The following is a 16,247-nucleotide window of genomic DNA, read 5'->3' on the forward strand; positions in this document are numbered from 1 at the left end:
TGGGCAGAGATCATGGTCTTAAATAACGAGATCTACGGATAGATTTTTCTCAACTTGCTGAAGTTGGAAACCTGACATTAGCAACCAGTTTCATACCTGCTCTTGTATGAACATCTTCATTTATCTTAGATGGGGCTTTTTTTTGTTTTTATCCTTACTCGTGTACTTTCATAGAATATGATTTCTTGCTATTATTAGTGTTTTAGTAGGCCAGATGAATCAGATTTATAAAATCTCCTTCCTTAAGAGTTTTCAGTTATTCCTCTAGAAGCTAGTCTGAGCAGGGACACAATTCGTAAGCTCATGTTTTTCTTGAACTGTAAGTGACCAGAACCTCGGCATTTCCGATGTCTGCCGGTACCTCTGTGCTCAGTCTGCTGCCATCGACACCTCCAAACCCTCCTCGTAGCTCCAGCTCCCTCACGGGCTCCTTTTTGGGTTGTTTCTACTCCAAGTGAATTTGTTCTGTTTCTCCTACCTCACGTCTAACCTGTAAGCTTACACATAATGGACGCTCTTGTTCTCTGACCATAACCTGGCACTTGTGCTGAGATTTTGGCAGACCGATTAGTGAAACATCTTCAAAATATCACAGTTTGTGCTTTGTTGTGCTGCCCCTCCGTTTTCTAGGAAACATAGCTGGGCCCTTCCTACGTTTTGGTACAAACGCGAAGAGCTAATCCTAAAATTTCTATCTCGTCTTTCTATTTCCTGATGGCTGATTCATCATCTATTTTAGAGTTCACCCCCATTTTTTTCCTAGCCACCTTCGTGATTTCTGATGGGGTGCTGCACCAGCCGATGCGTTACACCGGTTAGTATTTCTGCCCAGAAAAAAATAATAAGTCATAAGTTAACGTGGCATGATTTCTCTATTATAGAATATATTGAAATCGAGGCAAATGAAAGATTAATAAACCCAAATATTTTAAAATTCCTTCCTTCATAATTTCACAGCCATTGGGATGAAAGGCCCTGCGGTTGCTGGGATAACTCTCACCTGCTCCTGCTTGTCACAGGTGCCGGTGCCTCACTCTTCTATTTGTCGCAGGGGTATTTCTGACCCTTTACAGCATGAGGAAAGCCAGGTATGTAGAAGGAGCTGCCTTTGGGTCGGTTGGTGCTTGCGGCTGTTCCCGGGGTGTGGGGCTCTGCCCAGCGTCACACGTCACGTAAGATGCCATGCTCAAAGTGTGAGGAGCGAACAATTTGTCTCTAGAAGTTTCACTGAGAGATAAATGTCTAAGAACTGGCGTGGAGGTGGAGACCTGCGTGCAAGGCAAAAAGAGCTGGGACAGAGTCTTGTTTGGAGAGGAGATGAGTGTAATGTCTGTGTGCCAGAGCTGGAAAATTCAGAGGTGATAACCTTAAATCATAGAATTGTCCAGGTTGAAAGGGACCTTTCAGATCATCCAGTCCAACCATCAGCCCAGCGCTGCCAAACCCACCATAACCTGCGTCCCTCAGCACCGCGTCTGCCCGGCTTTTCAATCCCGCCAGGGATGGCGACTCCCCCACTGCCCTGGGCAGCCTCTTCCAATGCTTGATAACCCTTTCCATGTAAAAATTTTCCCCAATATCCATCCTAAACCTGCCCTGGCGCAACTGGAGGCCGTTCCCTCTTGTCCCGTGGCCTGTTCCTTGGGAGAAGAGCCCGACCCCCCCTGGCTGCCCCCTCCTTTCAGGGAGCTGCAGAGAGCGAGAAGGTCTCCCCTCAGCCCCCTTTTCCCCAGGCCGAACGCCCCCAGCTCCCTCAGACGCTCCTCACAAGACTCATGCTCCAAAATGAGCAGAAATAAATGCTCAAGAAAGGTAAAGAGTGATGAGAAGACCAGGAAACTGTGAAAGTAATGGAGGTGAGAACAAGGAGGACTGCAGTGTCCTGGGGACAACTTAGAGGTAATGGCTTACTTTGGACTTTATGCTTTTGTTGCAAAGCAACATCTTGGGCAATGTGTCCAGAACTGGACGAAGGTGTAGGTTTTAAACCCGCTCTGCCGTGGCTGTGCCTTGCTGTGTGTGCATAGGGACATGGAGATGGCCGTTTCTGTTCTTTATTTCTCCTTTTTGCAGTGCTTTCACCAGCCTCCGTCGCGTCCCCCTTGACTCATGGTGTTCTGCACGTTGGTATCCCTTAACCTCTCTTCCCAGAGAGCCCATTTCACACTTCTGGTGGCCTGTGGCGATGATCGCTACTCTAGCTCGTCTTTTAGAAGAGAAATGCTGATGCCTCACAGAACTTCACGCAGTGGCATAGGGCTTTTTTTCCGAAGTATTTTTCTAATAATGCCTCACATTATAAACTTGCTATCTGTCGGCTGCCAGTTAAGAAAGAGAGTGTGTGCGTGGATATATTCTTTATGAAACCTGTATAAACACAATCTGGGTTATTTTCGCCTTTGGACGTTACTTCTGGCGGGTGAAGGCAGCGCTGTCGCTGAGGCGAGACCCGGTTACCGCTTCCACACCCGGCTCCGGTCTGTTTCCCGGGCCGGCGCCCGCCCAGCCTCCCTGGGCCGGGCCTGTCGGCCGGGGCGGGCGGCGGCTGGGCCGAGCTTCGCCTGATGGCGGGCGGGTGCCGGGGCCGGGCGCGGGGCAGGGCGGGAGCGGACTCCGCTTCCCGGCGACGCTCGCGGGGGGCGGTGCGGCCCCAGCAGCCGATCGGGACCGAGCGGGCGCGGCGGGGCCCGGGCGCGGCGGCCAGGCCCGAGGGGCGGCGCGGAGCCGGCGAGCGGAACCGGCGCTGCGGCGGCGCCCGCCCCCCCGCGCATCCGGGCCCTCCCTCGGGCAGGCCCCTTCCCTTCCCGGCGCGGCGGCGGCGGCGGCCGCCCCTGGGCGCCCGGAGTGGACGGCGGCCGGGCCCCGGCGCGATGCTGCGGTGCATGCCGCCGCTCTGGCGCTGCAACCGGCACGTGGAGGCGCTGGACCGGCGGCACTGCTCGCTGCAGGCCGTGCCCGAGGAGATCTACCGCTACAGCCGGTCGCTGGAGGAGCTGCTGCTGGACGCCAACCAGCTGCGGGAGCTGCCCAAGGTGAGGCCGCGGCCCGGCCCGGCGGGAGGCCGGCCCTCAGGCCGCCGGCGCCTTCTCCTTCCCCGCTGGCGCTGCCCCGGCCTACCCGGCCCCGCTCGCGGGAGCGGCCTCCGCCCGACCGCGCCGCGCTCCGTCCCCCGAGCCCTAGGCGCGGAGCGCGGCTTCCCTCGGTCCCAGCCCCGGCCGCCGCCCCCGGGGCCCGGCGGGGAGCGGCGGGGCCGAGCGGAGCGGGGGTGCTGGGGGGGGTCCGCGCTCCCCGCAGGCGCTGGGCGGGCTCGGGAGGCCCTCGCCTCGGGAGGGGTCTCGGCCGGCCGGTGGAGGGGTCTCCGGCCCGATTGGGGTGTCTCCTGCCCCCCAAGGAGGAACCCTCCACCGAAATCGGTGGTCCTGCATGCCATGCTCGTTGCTTGGCAAAGCACAGCGTCGGCTTAAAAACTCTGGTTTGATCCCTAAACCACACAAGGAGTCGAACAAGTTTATTAGAAGTGGTAGAGGTGCTTTATACCGATTCTCTGGGGCTCCAGCTTGCACTTGCAACTTCTTCCACCATTGTGTCGAGCAGCAGAGCTCTCTGCGCAGGTAACGCCGCTGGCGAATCCTCAGTGTGCTGCTGTGCACCGTGCCGAGGCGATTTCTCTGTGGAAGCAGAGGAGCGGGGATCTGCTCCACAGACCCAGCCACCTCCAATGCCCAAAGGGTTCGCTTTCATGAGGCCAGAGTCTCGGGAAGGGGCCGAGCTCCTGAGTTTGGGCCCAACGTACCAGCAGGAACCGAAATGGGGATATTCCTGTTCTGGGTGATCTGGAGCGCAGGACACTGCAAACAAGAACTGGAATTTGAACCTGCCTCTCGGGAAGGAGAAGGCTGTAAGACATTATTGGGCTATAGGATGACATTCTGGGAGAAGTTCTGCCGTGTATCCCCTGTGGAAGTTGTACCATTTTTGAAAAGTTAAGTATTACTTTGGCTAGAGAAGAAAAATAAGAGAGTCAGTAAATACAGACTAACCTTTTTACTAAATTTACTTTTTATTGGAATTACTGACATGTTATGAAATTTGCCATGAAATCTGGGAAAATGAAAAAAACAATGCAAACCAAAAACTTGGTTTTGATTCAGGCCAGAGTAATTTGGTTGAGTTTTGTTAAACGGTACAATTTACGCGTTCCTATCTAAACAGATTCTCTTGTATAGAAACAGCAGATTCTTGTTCTCCTGACGGCTCTGTTTTTGCGTTCTCTCTGCCTTTCCTGCTCGTCTGCCTTGAGCCCGGCTGCTTGTGGGATTCAGCTGTGAGGGCACGTTGCTCAGGTGTGGAGACACGAGTATGATGCTTTATCAGCTCTCTTCCGTCATGCATCTGGGGATCTTGTTATACTTTAGGTGGGGATATTTCTCAAACTACTGGAAAATGTGTGTTGTAGGCAGGTTAGGACTTATGAACGAGTGTAAGTCTTCTCTGCAGAGGAGGCTAATTGCGACATACCTGCAGTGAGCTTCACGATCCTTGTGCTGCTCAACTCCTTCGTGTCCTGCAGGATGGTCGCAGTCCTGCTTTGTGTTTACATAGGAGACATTTGGAGCGAGATATTACTGTGTTTTAGTTAGCTTTTGAAGAGCATCTTTTGGATTATAAACGCAGATTTTACACTGACGTTTTATTTCGTCTGTGATCAGGTAGATCTAATCCTGCCTGTGAAGGAAGGTGTTCTGTGTCTGTCCTAAGCACCGTCTCTGTCACCAAAGAGCTTGTATTTGTGAACGCTCTTGTTTGACTTCAGGCGTTGTGTCTGTTTGCCTTGGGAGCATCAGGGCTCTCGCCGTGACCTATCCTGGGTTCCCTCTGGTGTTTGAGTTCCCCCAAATTTTTAGACTTCTGGCAAGGGATCATCAGAAAAACAATAGAGAACAGACAGATAAGATTCCGGTCCTCTAATCTCAAAAGAGATGCAGTAAAGTCAGAAGTGGCACAGCAAATGGGGAGCAGGAAGTGGTGTGATCAGACCCAATATGCAGCAGCTTTTGCACAAGGAAAATAAACATTTACAAGATCTCTTCAGTCTGTCTGGAAAAGATAGTGCCATTCTTCCATCAGATGACAGAGGTCTGGAGTATCACGGATGTCTTGGAGGGAACGAGCGGGGAGCAACTGACCACTGTTTCTTCCTGCACAAGGACTGGAGGGCATCAAGTGAAACCAAAAAGGGCTCAGTTCAGAATAAATGAAATAATTTCTCACGCAAAGTGGAGCTCAGATGAAGTGTGGAACTACTTGCTGTATGACGTAACGGATGCTCAAAATTCACATGACTTCTGGAAAGAAGTGGACGAGTCCATGGAAGAGAAGACGACCAAAAATGAGGACACCATCTTTCTTGTGCTGTATATCCCAGGAGAGACTCAGAGGAAGTGTTGTTTTGGACTTGCTGTGCTCGCGCCCTTCCATATCCAGTGCCTTCTGCAGCTGCTGTGGGCTTTCTGCAGTCATGGCAGGCATTGTCCCATCCCTGGCAAAGCCTAAATGCCCTCTCCCTCACAGGCAAGGTGAGATCAAACACGTGCGGCAGGGGAACAGGAGGGGAAACAAACAAAGCACCCCTGAGCGCTAACTGCTCCTGAAGGAATCCAAGAAGCTGGTGGATGTTGCCTAGAGATGCTGTGCCCAGGAGAAGCATCAGGAAGAACGGGCACAAACAGGCCCCATGGTCTCTCCCCTTTCCAGCCACCCTACCAGGTTTCCTCCAGCGGGGGTAAGGTGGTCCAGAGGCAGCTGAGGAGGTCTGCAGTTTGGTGGGATGAGGATGCAAGGTGAGATCCACCTGAGGTGTGACCCAATACGTGTCCTAATGTTTCGTGCTAACAGAACTTACTTGAGCAGTGAAGCGGTGCACTTTTCAGCCCCAGGCACACAAATCCTGTGCATGAGGGACATTATTAAAGGATATTATTGTTGGGGGCCATGTGGGTAGGGACAGATACCTAAGGCAGGAGTAAGAACTTGCATGTTAGGCAAGGTGGATATGGGATAAAAGCTGAAAATAAATTGCCCTTCCACCAGGGAAAGAGAAGACAGCAATACTCCATTTGGGCGCGTATTTTCCCTGAGGGAGGGCAATGGGAGAGGTCTTTGGCTGGGGTAGGCAGGGCTCTTTCCTTCATGGAAACGTGCCTTTTGTGTGGGAGGGCCACTGGGAGGAGAATTTGTTCCTACCGTGAAGGAAGATGGGGGGAAAGTGTGATTGTTTCAGGAACGGGGCTGTGTGTACCCTTTCCTTGGGAGAAGGGTTCAAAGGGCTACCAAGATGTGCATGTAGGGGCGGGAGAGGAGAGCAGCAAATGGAGATCAGTTAGAAAAACGTGAATAAGAGAGTATATACAGTCTTTGGTAGTAAGTTTGACCACAGCAAGTTTGTTTTTAAGGGCTCAAGCAGGATTTTTGGGAAAGGCTTCCATGTGGAAGTGATTTTTGAAGTAAAAGAATGGAGGGGCGGCTGGCTTTTGGAAAGGTCATCTTGTTTTACAGTTAGCAAACAACTGCCTGTGAAAATGTTAAGATTTATCTGACTCCTCTTCTCTGTATTTTCTTACCTAGTGCCCACAACCAGGCCACCTCTCTCTGACACGCGTTTATTTGTCTTTATTCCAGAGTCCAGAAACACTGGCGATCTCTTGCTCTTTCTGTGGCACCATTTTCTTCTGCAGCAGAACTTCTTCCCATGTCCCCTTCCTGCTGCTGCTTTGCTCTTGATCTGATTAGCCGATCCGCCTGCTGCTTCTGAACGACACCACGCGCTCCCCTGAACTCTCTCCTCCAAGCTGTAGGAGCGAACCCTTGTTCCTCTCCGTCCTGCGCTGCCAAATACTCTTCTGTCTGCTCTCGCTTCTCTTCTATTTGTCCCATGTGGAATCTTGCCTGTTTTGAATCCAGATTTTTCATTATGGTGGCTATACTCTGGTTGTTTGAAGTGATAGATTAAATCTGTGTTAGGAGCATCTGCTGCCTTGTTGCAGGGATTTGCTGCCAGGGTGATACAGCATGATTTAATGGAAAATGATAAATTCCATTTGATAAGTTCCCCATGCTTTTCGTGAGGGTGTCCAAATTCCAGAGGAGGGAATGCCTTGCTCTGCACTGACTTCTGCTCTACCTGGCTTGCATAAAGTGATTTCTGCAGGACCATGAGTGTGTAGCACACTACAGCAGCAGGGTAAATAGCAGGTCCTTCAGCTAGGGATATAGGTTTCAAGGGTACAGCATGCTAAATCATTACATTAGAGCTACAAAAACCACCTGACTCATTTAGTCCACCCTCTGTGAGCACTTCAGAGGTGCAGGTCTCGCCAGAAAGGAATGAAGGCAGTCTGGAATTTGGAGGAGGAATTTGGAGGTGGTGGACGGAGCCGGTCACAGCCCAGGAGGGGAGCGCGATCAACAGGCTCTCGATGGGTTCTCAGAGGAGTGCTCGGGTTTGGAGTATGGGAAGGCACAAGGGAGAGGTCGGAAGAAACCTGGGTGGAGCAGAGCTCGTAGGACTGGTGTTAGGAGGAAGAGAGGGTGGAGCTGAGCAGGGGCTGAAAACCGTGAGCAAGGCAACGCGGAGGAAGGAGGAGACCTCTCCTCTGTGTCAGCCGGAGTGTGCAGAGGGACAGGTCCGCTGAAGACCTTCTGCGGGAAGGATACCTGGGTGGGAAGTGTAGTGAGGTGGGGAGGCAGGCTGAGGGATTGTGCAGAGAGGGAGAAGAAGGAAAGTGGAGAGCTAAGTTTGATTTTCCCTGCCCATGGCAGGTGGGTTGGAACTAGGTGATCTTTAAGGTCCCTTCTAACCCAAACCATTCCACAGTTCTATGATAGCAAGTGTTTGAACAGTGGTGGTGCTGAGGAGGCAAGCCCTAGGATTGTCTAATGGAGGGGTTACAGTTTCTCTGCCTTGCTTTTTCCTTACTAAAGCTCCTGTGATAAATTTGGCCCAGTGCAGAAAGCTTTTTTTTCCTGCTGCCTGGTGAGCTGTTATTTGCACTGAAAATTCTGAGAGATGGACACCTAGCCAGAGCACCAGGGAGAGGAGGCCTTTTGGGTCCGGTGCAGGATCCTTCCTGTCCTGGCTTGTTGCTATTTGCATCTTGGCAAGGCCGTTCCTGGGCTGGTAGGAGCAGTCCGGGTTCCAGCGGTTCCTCCTGTTTGGCTGCCATTGGCCTGGGGCAAGAGCATCGGTGTCCTTTGTCCGGAGCCTGGGATCCTGCTGCAGGAGCAGGGTAAAACCCGAGCGCCGTGTTTGTCACTTTCCCAAGACAAGGTGGGGCCTCGCAAAGCTAATTAAGAGCAGCTTTTAATTTCCTGGCATCTGGGCCCTGCAAGGAGGATCTGGAGTTTTATTTACTTCCATGGAGGAGTAAAGCTGCGCCTTTTAATCTCTCCACGCTAATAGCCCTTCCCTGAGAAAGTCAGGGAGCCACGGATCATCAGTGCCTGGACTTCTCCCTGGTTCACCCTGTAAAGACGGACCTGGTGCCCATCAAGGCTTGAGTGTTGCTTGAGTGTTCGGTGGGCACCTTCTCTTGCTCTGCATGTGAATTCTTTGCATCACAGGCTTTGTCAAAACTGCAAGCTGCATTTGTTTAACAAAACCAGTCAAGAAACTGGTTTAACTTGATTGTTATGAGACCTGTGCCCAGAGTTGGCATGCCTCTCTATTCCTTCCAGGAGTTCAGGAGCCATATGCGTTAATGTGTACAAATGCATGTGGTTTTGTTTCTCCAAAAGCCGGGTATTTTTTATGTGCTGCTGCCCAGAAGTGAAATAAATGTGGGCCGTTTCACTCTCATCCTATTCCCTCTGCTCAGTAACTTTCTGTCTTATAAATCCTGGGTGGTGACCAGGGGGATTTAGGATTTGTGCTGGAGTGATAACAGCCGAGTATAGGCTCAGATGTGGAAAAAAGAGCTAACAAAACTCTTGGACATACAGTTATTGGACATACAAACGAGAGCAGGAAAGAGGAGCATGGAAGTGTTTTTATGCTTTAAGGTCGACAAGTAAGAATTGACTATTAATACTCACTTCTCTGTGAGCGCCAGGGTGTGTAGTCGGCTTCGTTGTTGGACAACGTGTGGGCGTGCTGCCCTGTGTGGGTCTCAAAAGGAGCCCAGGTCTTGGAGATAGTTCACACGAGTATAAGAGTGAGGTAAAAAGGCATGCTTGGGCGGCAAGGAGGTTCAGTGAAGCAAAGAATTAGGGAAGATTTAGATGACTGTGGCCTAAACGGTGCTGCCTCTCACCAAATCTTCCTCCACGCTGGTTTTGTACGATGTAGGGAGGTCATCAGTGAAGGCACCTAATTGGTCTTTCCCTGCGTTCAGCTGACCCAGTTACTGTAAACCTCTGGATACATCTCTGCCGTGTGGCTAATAACATCCTACATGTCTTTGGGTGCATCGGCTGCTACGTTGGCTGCTCGAGTGAGTTTGCACCTTTGGGATTCCTCCTGTTCCTCGGTGGCAGTTACTGGCACAGGGTCACCTCCCCTGCTCGTGTTCCAGGACGCTGTCTGTAAAGCGTAAATGTGATATCACAGTGGCCCTACAGAGCACTTGCTCATTACCCGATCTGCTTGCACCTCCGAGATCTCTCCTTCTTCCCTTTGGCTGTTGTCTGAATACCTGCCAGGAATGATTTACGCGGTGTTTTACTGATGGTTAGAGTTAAAGGCAGAACTAGGTTAACCTCTTCAGGTCTCCTCTGACCTGTTATGTGTGTTCCCCTCACTATTCCTGGATTTCATACCCTTGTTGCACCATCCCACTGATGGAAACTGGGCCAAGGCAGGGGAGAGTGGTGATGGAGCGTGATGGATGGTAAGAGATGCTGTGTGCTAAGGTGGAGGGATGTGACGACCTGCAGAGCTCTTGCATCACAAGGTTCTTTGCGGTTTCTGACCCCTCCTTTTTCCATTTCTCATTCAGGGTATTTAATGGTGTATGTCTGAGCTGTTCCCCTGGGACCTGCTTTGGCACCTTCCTATTCTTTGTACTTTTCCTGTTCAGAGGAGTTGTTTGTGTCTTTTGTGTCGGAGAATCTCCTGCCATCTCCTTCCACACAGGGACACTTAACTCGTCTTTAAGACTTGTCCAGTCCCCCAAATGTGCTTTCGTGAGCCCCAAGTCGGTCTGCGTAGTCTGAACACCTTGCTCTGTACCAATTAATAAACTTGATCTTGTCTGCTGTGTCTTGATTTCCCAGTTTCAGGGTTAGAGCTTATTTGCTTGGGTTTTTTTGTTTGTTTGTTTTATGGTGCCTCTCAGTGCTGGAGATGCATTTGTTGTATAAACTTACAGGTTGATATGATTTCCACCTCAAGAAAATACAATCCTCTTTGAAACAATGGGAACAGGTTATTGTATAACTCTTGGCAGTTTTCCCAGTCACTAATATTTGTGGCATTGCAGATAAGTAAATTACTTTTCTGTAATTGCTAGTTGACCCTTCTTTGGTCAGAGGATGGTTTAGAAGAAGAGGGCTAGATTGGTGGATCAGGTCGCTCTGTTTCACTGGAGAAGGCTGTTCCTGAGGTGCTGGTATGCCAGGGAGGGGCTGGGTGGGGAAAGATAAATGGTGGAATAGATAAGAAAGGGGGAGAGGTCTGTGGATAGTACTTGGCGTATGTTAGTGTTTGCTTTTTCACCTGTAGCCAGAATGCTGTCCCATGAAATGATCTTAATAGATCTCTCCAGATTAATGCTTTTGCTGCATTTAAATGTTAAATGCCCCTGGATGTGCACTCTCCCCCTGCGGGCCTGGGGTGGAGGTCACCTGTGCTCCGCTTTCCGTTGAGGGGCCCTCTCTTCGGGCCGTCGTAGGGTGCTGCGTGTGTTTAGGGTGCAGCCTGACCAAGAATGGCTGCAGTCAGTAAAACCCCCCACAAGCTCTTTGCAAGAGCGAGGTGTTAATTGTGGTGTCGTGATATAATTCTGGCTTGGGGATTTCCTTTCTGCGGCCCCCAAACTCGTTTGTCATTGCATGCGGACCCGAGATTCCCCTGCTCCTGCCTCCTGTCCGCGGGGTGCAGCGTCCGGCCCCAGAGGGGACTGCATTCCTCAGGCCCCACTTCGCTGCCTGGGAAGAAGCAGCTGGTGAGCCCTTGGCTTGGAGACAACTTGCTTTGTCTTAGCTGGAATGTGTTCCTGACACTTAAGTACTTTTATATGTTTGAAATGCATTCCTCAGGGCCTGATATGTGGGGTTAAATAGTCGGAAATCCGGCCAGTCTGTGCTGGGGAGGGCTGTGTGGTGGCAGCCAAGGAGCAGGGTCGGTCTCCTCCCGGCTCTGGGCTCTGCCGTGGTGGGGGCATGTGGAGCTGCTGGTGTTCATGATGCTCGGTGGCCCTGCTCTGCCCTGCCAGGCCCGTCCCTGCCTCTCCTCCTCGCCCTGGTCTGCCTGGGGTGGGCAGGCGAGGAGCCTCCCCTCCTCCAGACAGCACAGTCTGGGCGCTGCAGGGAGGAGACCCCTCCCTTGGCCATCCCTGCTGAAGCACAGGGAGGGTGGGCTGCCCGTGGCCGTTGGGCTGTGAACCCCAGCTCGGCCGGAGGCTGCTGTGCCTGGTGCTCGTCTGCTGTGGAGCATCAGCCGCTTCTCGTGGGGACTCTGCTGCCTTTCAGGTGCTTGTGATTAACGTGCTTGTGGCCAGAAGAGGCTAAAGCCAGTTCAGCATCTGTGGCAAATGCTGCAAGGAGGATGAAACAGTGCTATAGTTGGAGCCAGTTATTTGGGAAGATCCCTTCCTTGGGCTGGGAAATGGGTCTGTGTCCTGTGATCTTGTCCCACTCCTGCTCAGTGGGGCAGGCTGAGTCTCCAGGTGGCTGCACCAGGCTCTGCGTGGGCACTGGCAGCACTGCCGCCACTGCTAGATCTCCAGACTGGGTTCTTCATCTCCCAGCAGTGGCCATCACTTTTTTCACCTCTGCTACCTTTAACTCTGTTACCCTCACTAAATGTCAGGCAGAGTGATTCTTCTTGAATCTAGCTATTCTGGGAATATATCCTGTTTTCTCTCCATATAGGCAGAGGCGTGCCTGGAGCTCGCCGCTCCGGTGTCGCAGCTGGTGCTCGCTGCGGGTGCCCGGCTCTGTGGGGAGCGGGCTGGCTCCTGTGCTGGGGCGGGTGTCCTGCCTGAGCTGCAGGGTAGACGTCTTTCTGGTTCTGTGGCCTCACCTGCGAGGTGTTGGCTTTGAGCAGAGTGACTTGGAAGGACTGAGTTTAACCTTGGAGCTGATCGGCTCCAAAGTGTTTTTGCTTCCAGCACCGCTGGAGTCCCTCTCATACAGCGGGCTTTCCCCACAGGCGATCCTGCCGGCACAGTCGTCACAGATCAGCTCACTCTTTCATCAGAGATGTAAAAGGAGGGATCCTGGTTCTGTTCACCCTTCTCCTGCTTGTAGGTCTCCAAGAGTGGAAAGGCAGACACGCGTGTCCTGCAGAGCCTCTGCTTCCTTCATGGGCAATGCTTAAGATGTCAAGCCCGTGTTTCACCAGAAAAATGGGAATAAAACACCAGGCTCAAATCTGTGATCTGGTTTTGCTGTGAGCATTTTGAGGAGCTGCCCGAGCTGCTGCATCTCGCTGCTGACAGACCCCTCCGGCCCACAGTGAGAGTCCTGTGCACTTGTTCTGGTTGGGGACCACCATGGAGCTCTGCTGCATGCTGCTGCCAGCCCAGCCCGTGGTGGCATGGGAAGCCAGGCCCTCCTCTTGCTCGTGAATCACCAGGAGAATTGTAATTATATTCCTTGCTACGCAGTCTGATCCTGCCTTTAATTAAACATGTGCTGTCCTGCTGAAGGCGGTGGGACTCTACCAGCAAGGTCTGACAGTTGGTCTTGAAATTCTCTTAAGACTAATGAGATGTAAGGAAGACCTATTCTTATCACTGGCACGTCCAGGATTGTAAAGGTGAGTGAAACCTCTGCCTTGGGTCCCCTTAGCCCATAGTGGAGGAGAAGTAACGCAGCAGGTACTGTTGGTGTGCTCAGTCCCTGCAGCAAAATCACCTGGTCCAAACACCTCTGCCTCTGGGCTTCTGTCTCTGAGGCAGCCTGTTGTCACAGGGTTTTTTTGAGGAAAAGGAGACGTCTGAGACCCCCTCTGTGGCCAGCAGAGCTTGGGAACACCTTGATAGTTTTGGCTGCAGAAGCGTTTGTGCAATTCCAGTGTGAAGACCGTGTTTATAGCATAGTCCCAGTTCCCGGTCTCCAGATGTATAAATTGTCACTGCCTTATTTCAAAGATGTTGGCCTACGTGTAAGATTGCTGTGGTTCTACGGTTGTGTAAGTTGGGTGTCTGACTCCTCCTCTTCCTCTGGCATGCATCCTGCTCCCCTCAGCAGTGCTGCGGCCGTCTCACCTTGAGAAATGCCCCATCTTTATGAGTGTGTTTCACTGAAGCTTAAAGCACGCTTGGTTGAGGGGAGAAATGTCCCTACAGCCTGATGGCACTTGGCAGCCGCCCCCCTCCTGTCTGCCATTTGCAGCAGGGGTCCCGGCACCACGGCAGCCCCTGCGAGCTGTCTGTGCTGCCAAACAGTGTGGCTCCAGATGCATCTGGAGTCCTGCGTCCAGTTCTGGGACCCCCAGTTCAGGAAGGACAGGAAACTACTGGAGAGAGTCCAGCAGAGGCTACAAAGATGATCAGGGGAATGGAGCACCTCTCTGCTGAGGAAGGACTGAGTGCCCTGGGGCTGTTCAGCTGGAGAAGAGCAGGCTGAGAGGGATCTCATCAGTGCTCAGCAAGAGCTATAGGGCGGGGGGCAAGAGGATGGGGCCAGACTCTTCTCAGTGGTGCCCGGGGGACAGGACACACGGGGTAACGGGCACAACCTGGGACATGGGAAATTCCATCTCAACATGAGGAAAAACTTCTTTCCTGTGAGGGTGGCAGAGCCCTGGCACAGGCTGCCCAGAGAGGGTGTGGAGTCTCCTTCTCTGGAGATGTTCCAAACCCACCTGGATGTGTTCCTGTCCAACCTGCTCTGGGTGACGCTGCTTTGGCAGGGGGTTGGACTAGATGATCTCCAGAGGTCCTCCCAACCCCTGCCAGTCTGTCATTCTGTGATTTCTTCTCTGGAGAAACTGGTAGAGGAGCTCAGGTGTCTGTTTGCCCTCTTCCGGGCCACTGTGGAGATGGCTTTCCTTCAGGTACGGGAGGGAGTGTGGGGGCTGGCTGTCAGAGGAGAACAGCAAGGTGATGCTGGGGAACAAGACCCGCATGTCCTAGTCCCCTTCCCCTGTGATTAGGCATGTTTGGGATGTGAAACAGGACAAATGCCTCTGTCCAGAGGCATGGGACTACTTCACGCGAATCTCAAGAAAGCAAAGATTCAGAAGATTCAGGACAAGAGGTAACGGGCACAAACTTGAACATGGAACATTCCGTCTCAACATGAGGAGGAACTTCTTTCCTTTGAGGGCGGCAGAGCCCTGGCACAGGCTGCCCAGAGAGGTGGGGGAGTCTCTGTCTCTGGAGACATTCCAAACCCGCCTGGACGCGTTCCTGTGCCACCTGCTCTGGGTGCCCCTGCTCTGGCAGGGGGCTGGACTGGGTGATCTCCAGAGGTCCCTTCCAACCCCTATCATTCTGTGATACTGCGAAGAGCATTGTGAAGCTAACGTGGGCTGGCCTGGAAGGGGGAGCAGTCTGTGTGCAGAAGCACTCGGTATTTTCCAAGACCCAGGCTTCGGCACCCACACGGCTTTCTCCGCTTGCTTGGCTGTGAAGGTGCGTCTTTCTGCAGGTAGGGTGGGAGCTGTAGGACATTATGAGCTTGTGTAGCCATCGTGTGGACCACAGATGGACGCAGGGACTCTGGCCATGATTGCCGCAGGCTGGATGCCAGCATTGTGGGCACCACCAGTTGCATGGGAAGCTCAGTGGTCCTGGTGGGTTGGTGTCCCTGACGCTGCTGCACTTCGTCAGGCTGCTGGGGTCATGCCGGACTGAAGCGCTTTCCCTCTTCCTGCCAGAGCACCAGGCCAGCTCCACTGTACCTCCTGAAGAGTTGGGGGTGGCTGGGGTCACCCGGCGCTGCTGGCCCCACCAAGCCGGGCTTGCTCTGTGGCCGTTAATCCCACGTAGGGAATGGTTGGCTTTCCAGGCCTTCCCTCAGGATTTTGTTGTTACTGGGAAACAGCATAGTTGAGTGGTAGCTCAGAGGGTTTGTTCTGATCCTTTTATCCGTTGTCCTTTCTCTTTTTTTTGTTTTCCACCTCTTGATCTGACTGAATAAGTGAGCAGGGGGAGGAGGCAAGGCTCTGCTGAGCATTTCTTTCCAGCAGAAAGAAAGCCCTTGGGGGTGGTGTCCAAATTCACAGCATCACTATCTGGTTCTCCAGGCTAACCTAATAGCTCCATTAACCTTTGTTTCATGTGCTGGGGCTTTGCCACGCGGCCTCACTAGTAATGCTGGGAGCTTTACAGATATGAACATCAACAGTCAAAGAGGATTGAGATCTGGAGAAAGTACGTCACATCAGTAAGCTGAAGAAACATAACTTAGTTGGAGGCATGCTCATTGCAGAGAGGAGGATGGAACCTCCTTCAGACATTCTCTAGGGCCTCTTATAGACAGGAGACTGGGCTTACAAGGGCCCTTTGTGACTTTGCTGTGTATGTACATGCTGCGTGTGACTCTGCAGGTACTGGATTGTTGTGCTGCTGCGCAGAAGGACCTTGACAGGCTGGAAAAATGGGCCAACGGGGTTCTCATGGAGTGCAGCAAAGGGAAATACCAATTTCTGCATCTGGGGAGGAATAACCTCGTGCACCAGTACAAGCAGGGGACTGACCACCCAAAAAGCAGAAACACTGGGGATCCTGGTGGACCACAAGTTGACCAGCAGTTAGGAAGATCATTTCCAGCAGCTCAAGGGAGGTGATCCTTCCCCTCTGTTCTGCACTGGTGAAACCACGTCTGGCGGACTGGCTGCCCGGTGCGGGGAAGACATGGACATAGAGGAGTGTGTCCTTCACTGGGCCACAAAATGATTAAGAGACTGGAAATATGGGGAGAGACTGAGAGAGCTGGGACCATTCAGCCTGGAGAAGAGAAGGATCAGGGTAATTTTACCAATGTATATATGATGTCAGGGAACAAAGGAGATGGCATCTGACTCTTCTCAGTAGTGTCCCATGGCAGGACAAGAGGTAACAGGCACAGAGTGAAATAGA

General features: G+C 52.4%; 1 protein-coding gene across 50 annotated transcripts in view; it reads left to right on the forward strand.

The window, feature by feature from the left end:
- Positions 1 to 2,633: 2,633 nt before the first annotated feature.
- The window catches only part of SCRIB (scribble planar cell polarity protein), a 120,053-nt gene continuing 106,439 nt past the window's right edge, over positions 2,634 to 16,247 (forward strand). For 49 of the 50 annotated variants that reach the window (XM_074578128.1, XM_074578123.1, XM_074578129.1 and 46 more), the window contains exon 1: positions 2,728 to 3,032. In XM_074578128.1, the coding sequence (XP_074434229.1) occupies positions 2,871 to 3,032 (162 nt within the window). In that variant the 5' untranslated portion in view covers positions 2,728 to 2,870. Of the gene's footprint in view, positions 3,033 to 16,247 lie in introns of all 50 variants that reach the window. The other variant, XM_074578138.1, reaches the window with a different exon arrangement.

This window comes from Larus michahellis, chromosome 2, assembly GCF_964199755.1.
Source record: "Larus michahellis chromosome 2, bLarMic1.1, whole genome shotgun sequence".
NCBI lineage: Eukaryota > Metazoa > Chordata > Aves > Charadriiformes > Laridae > Larus > Larus michahellis.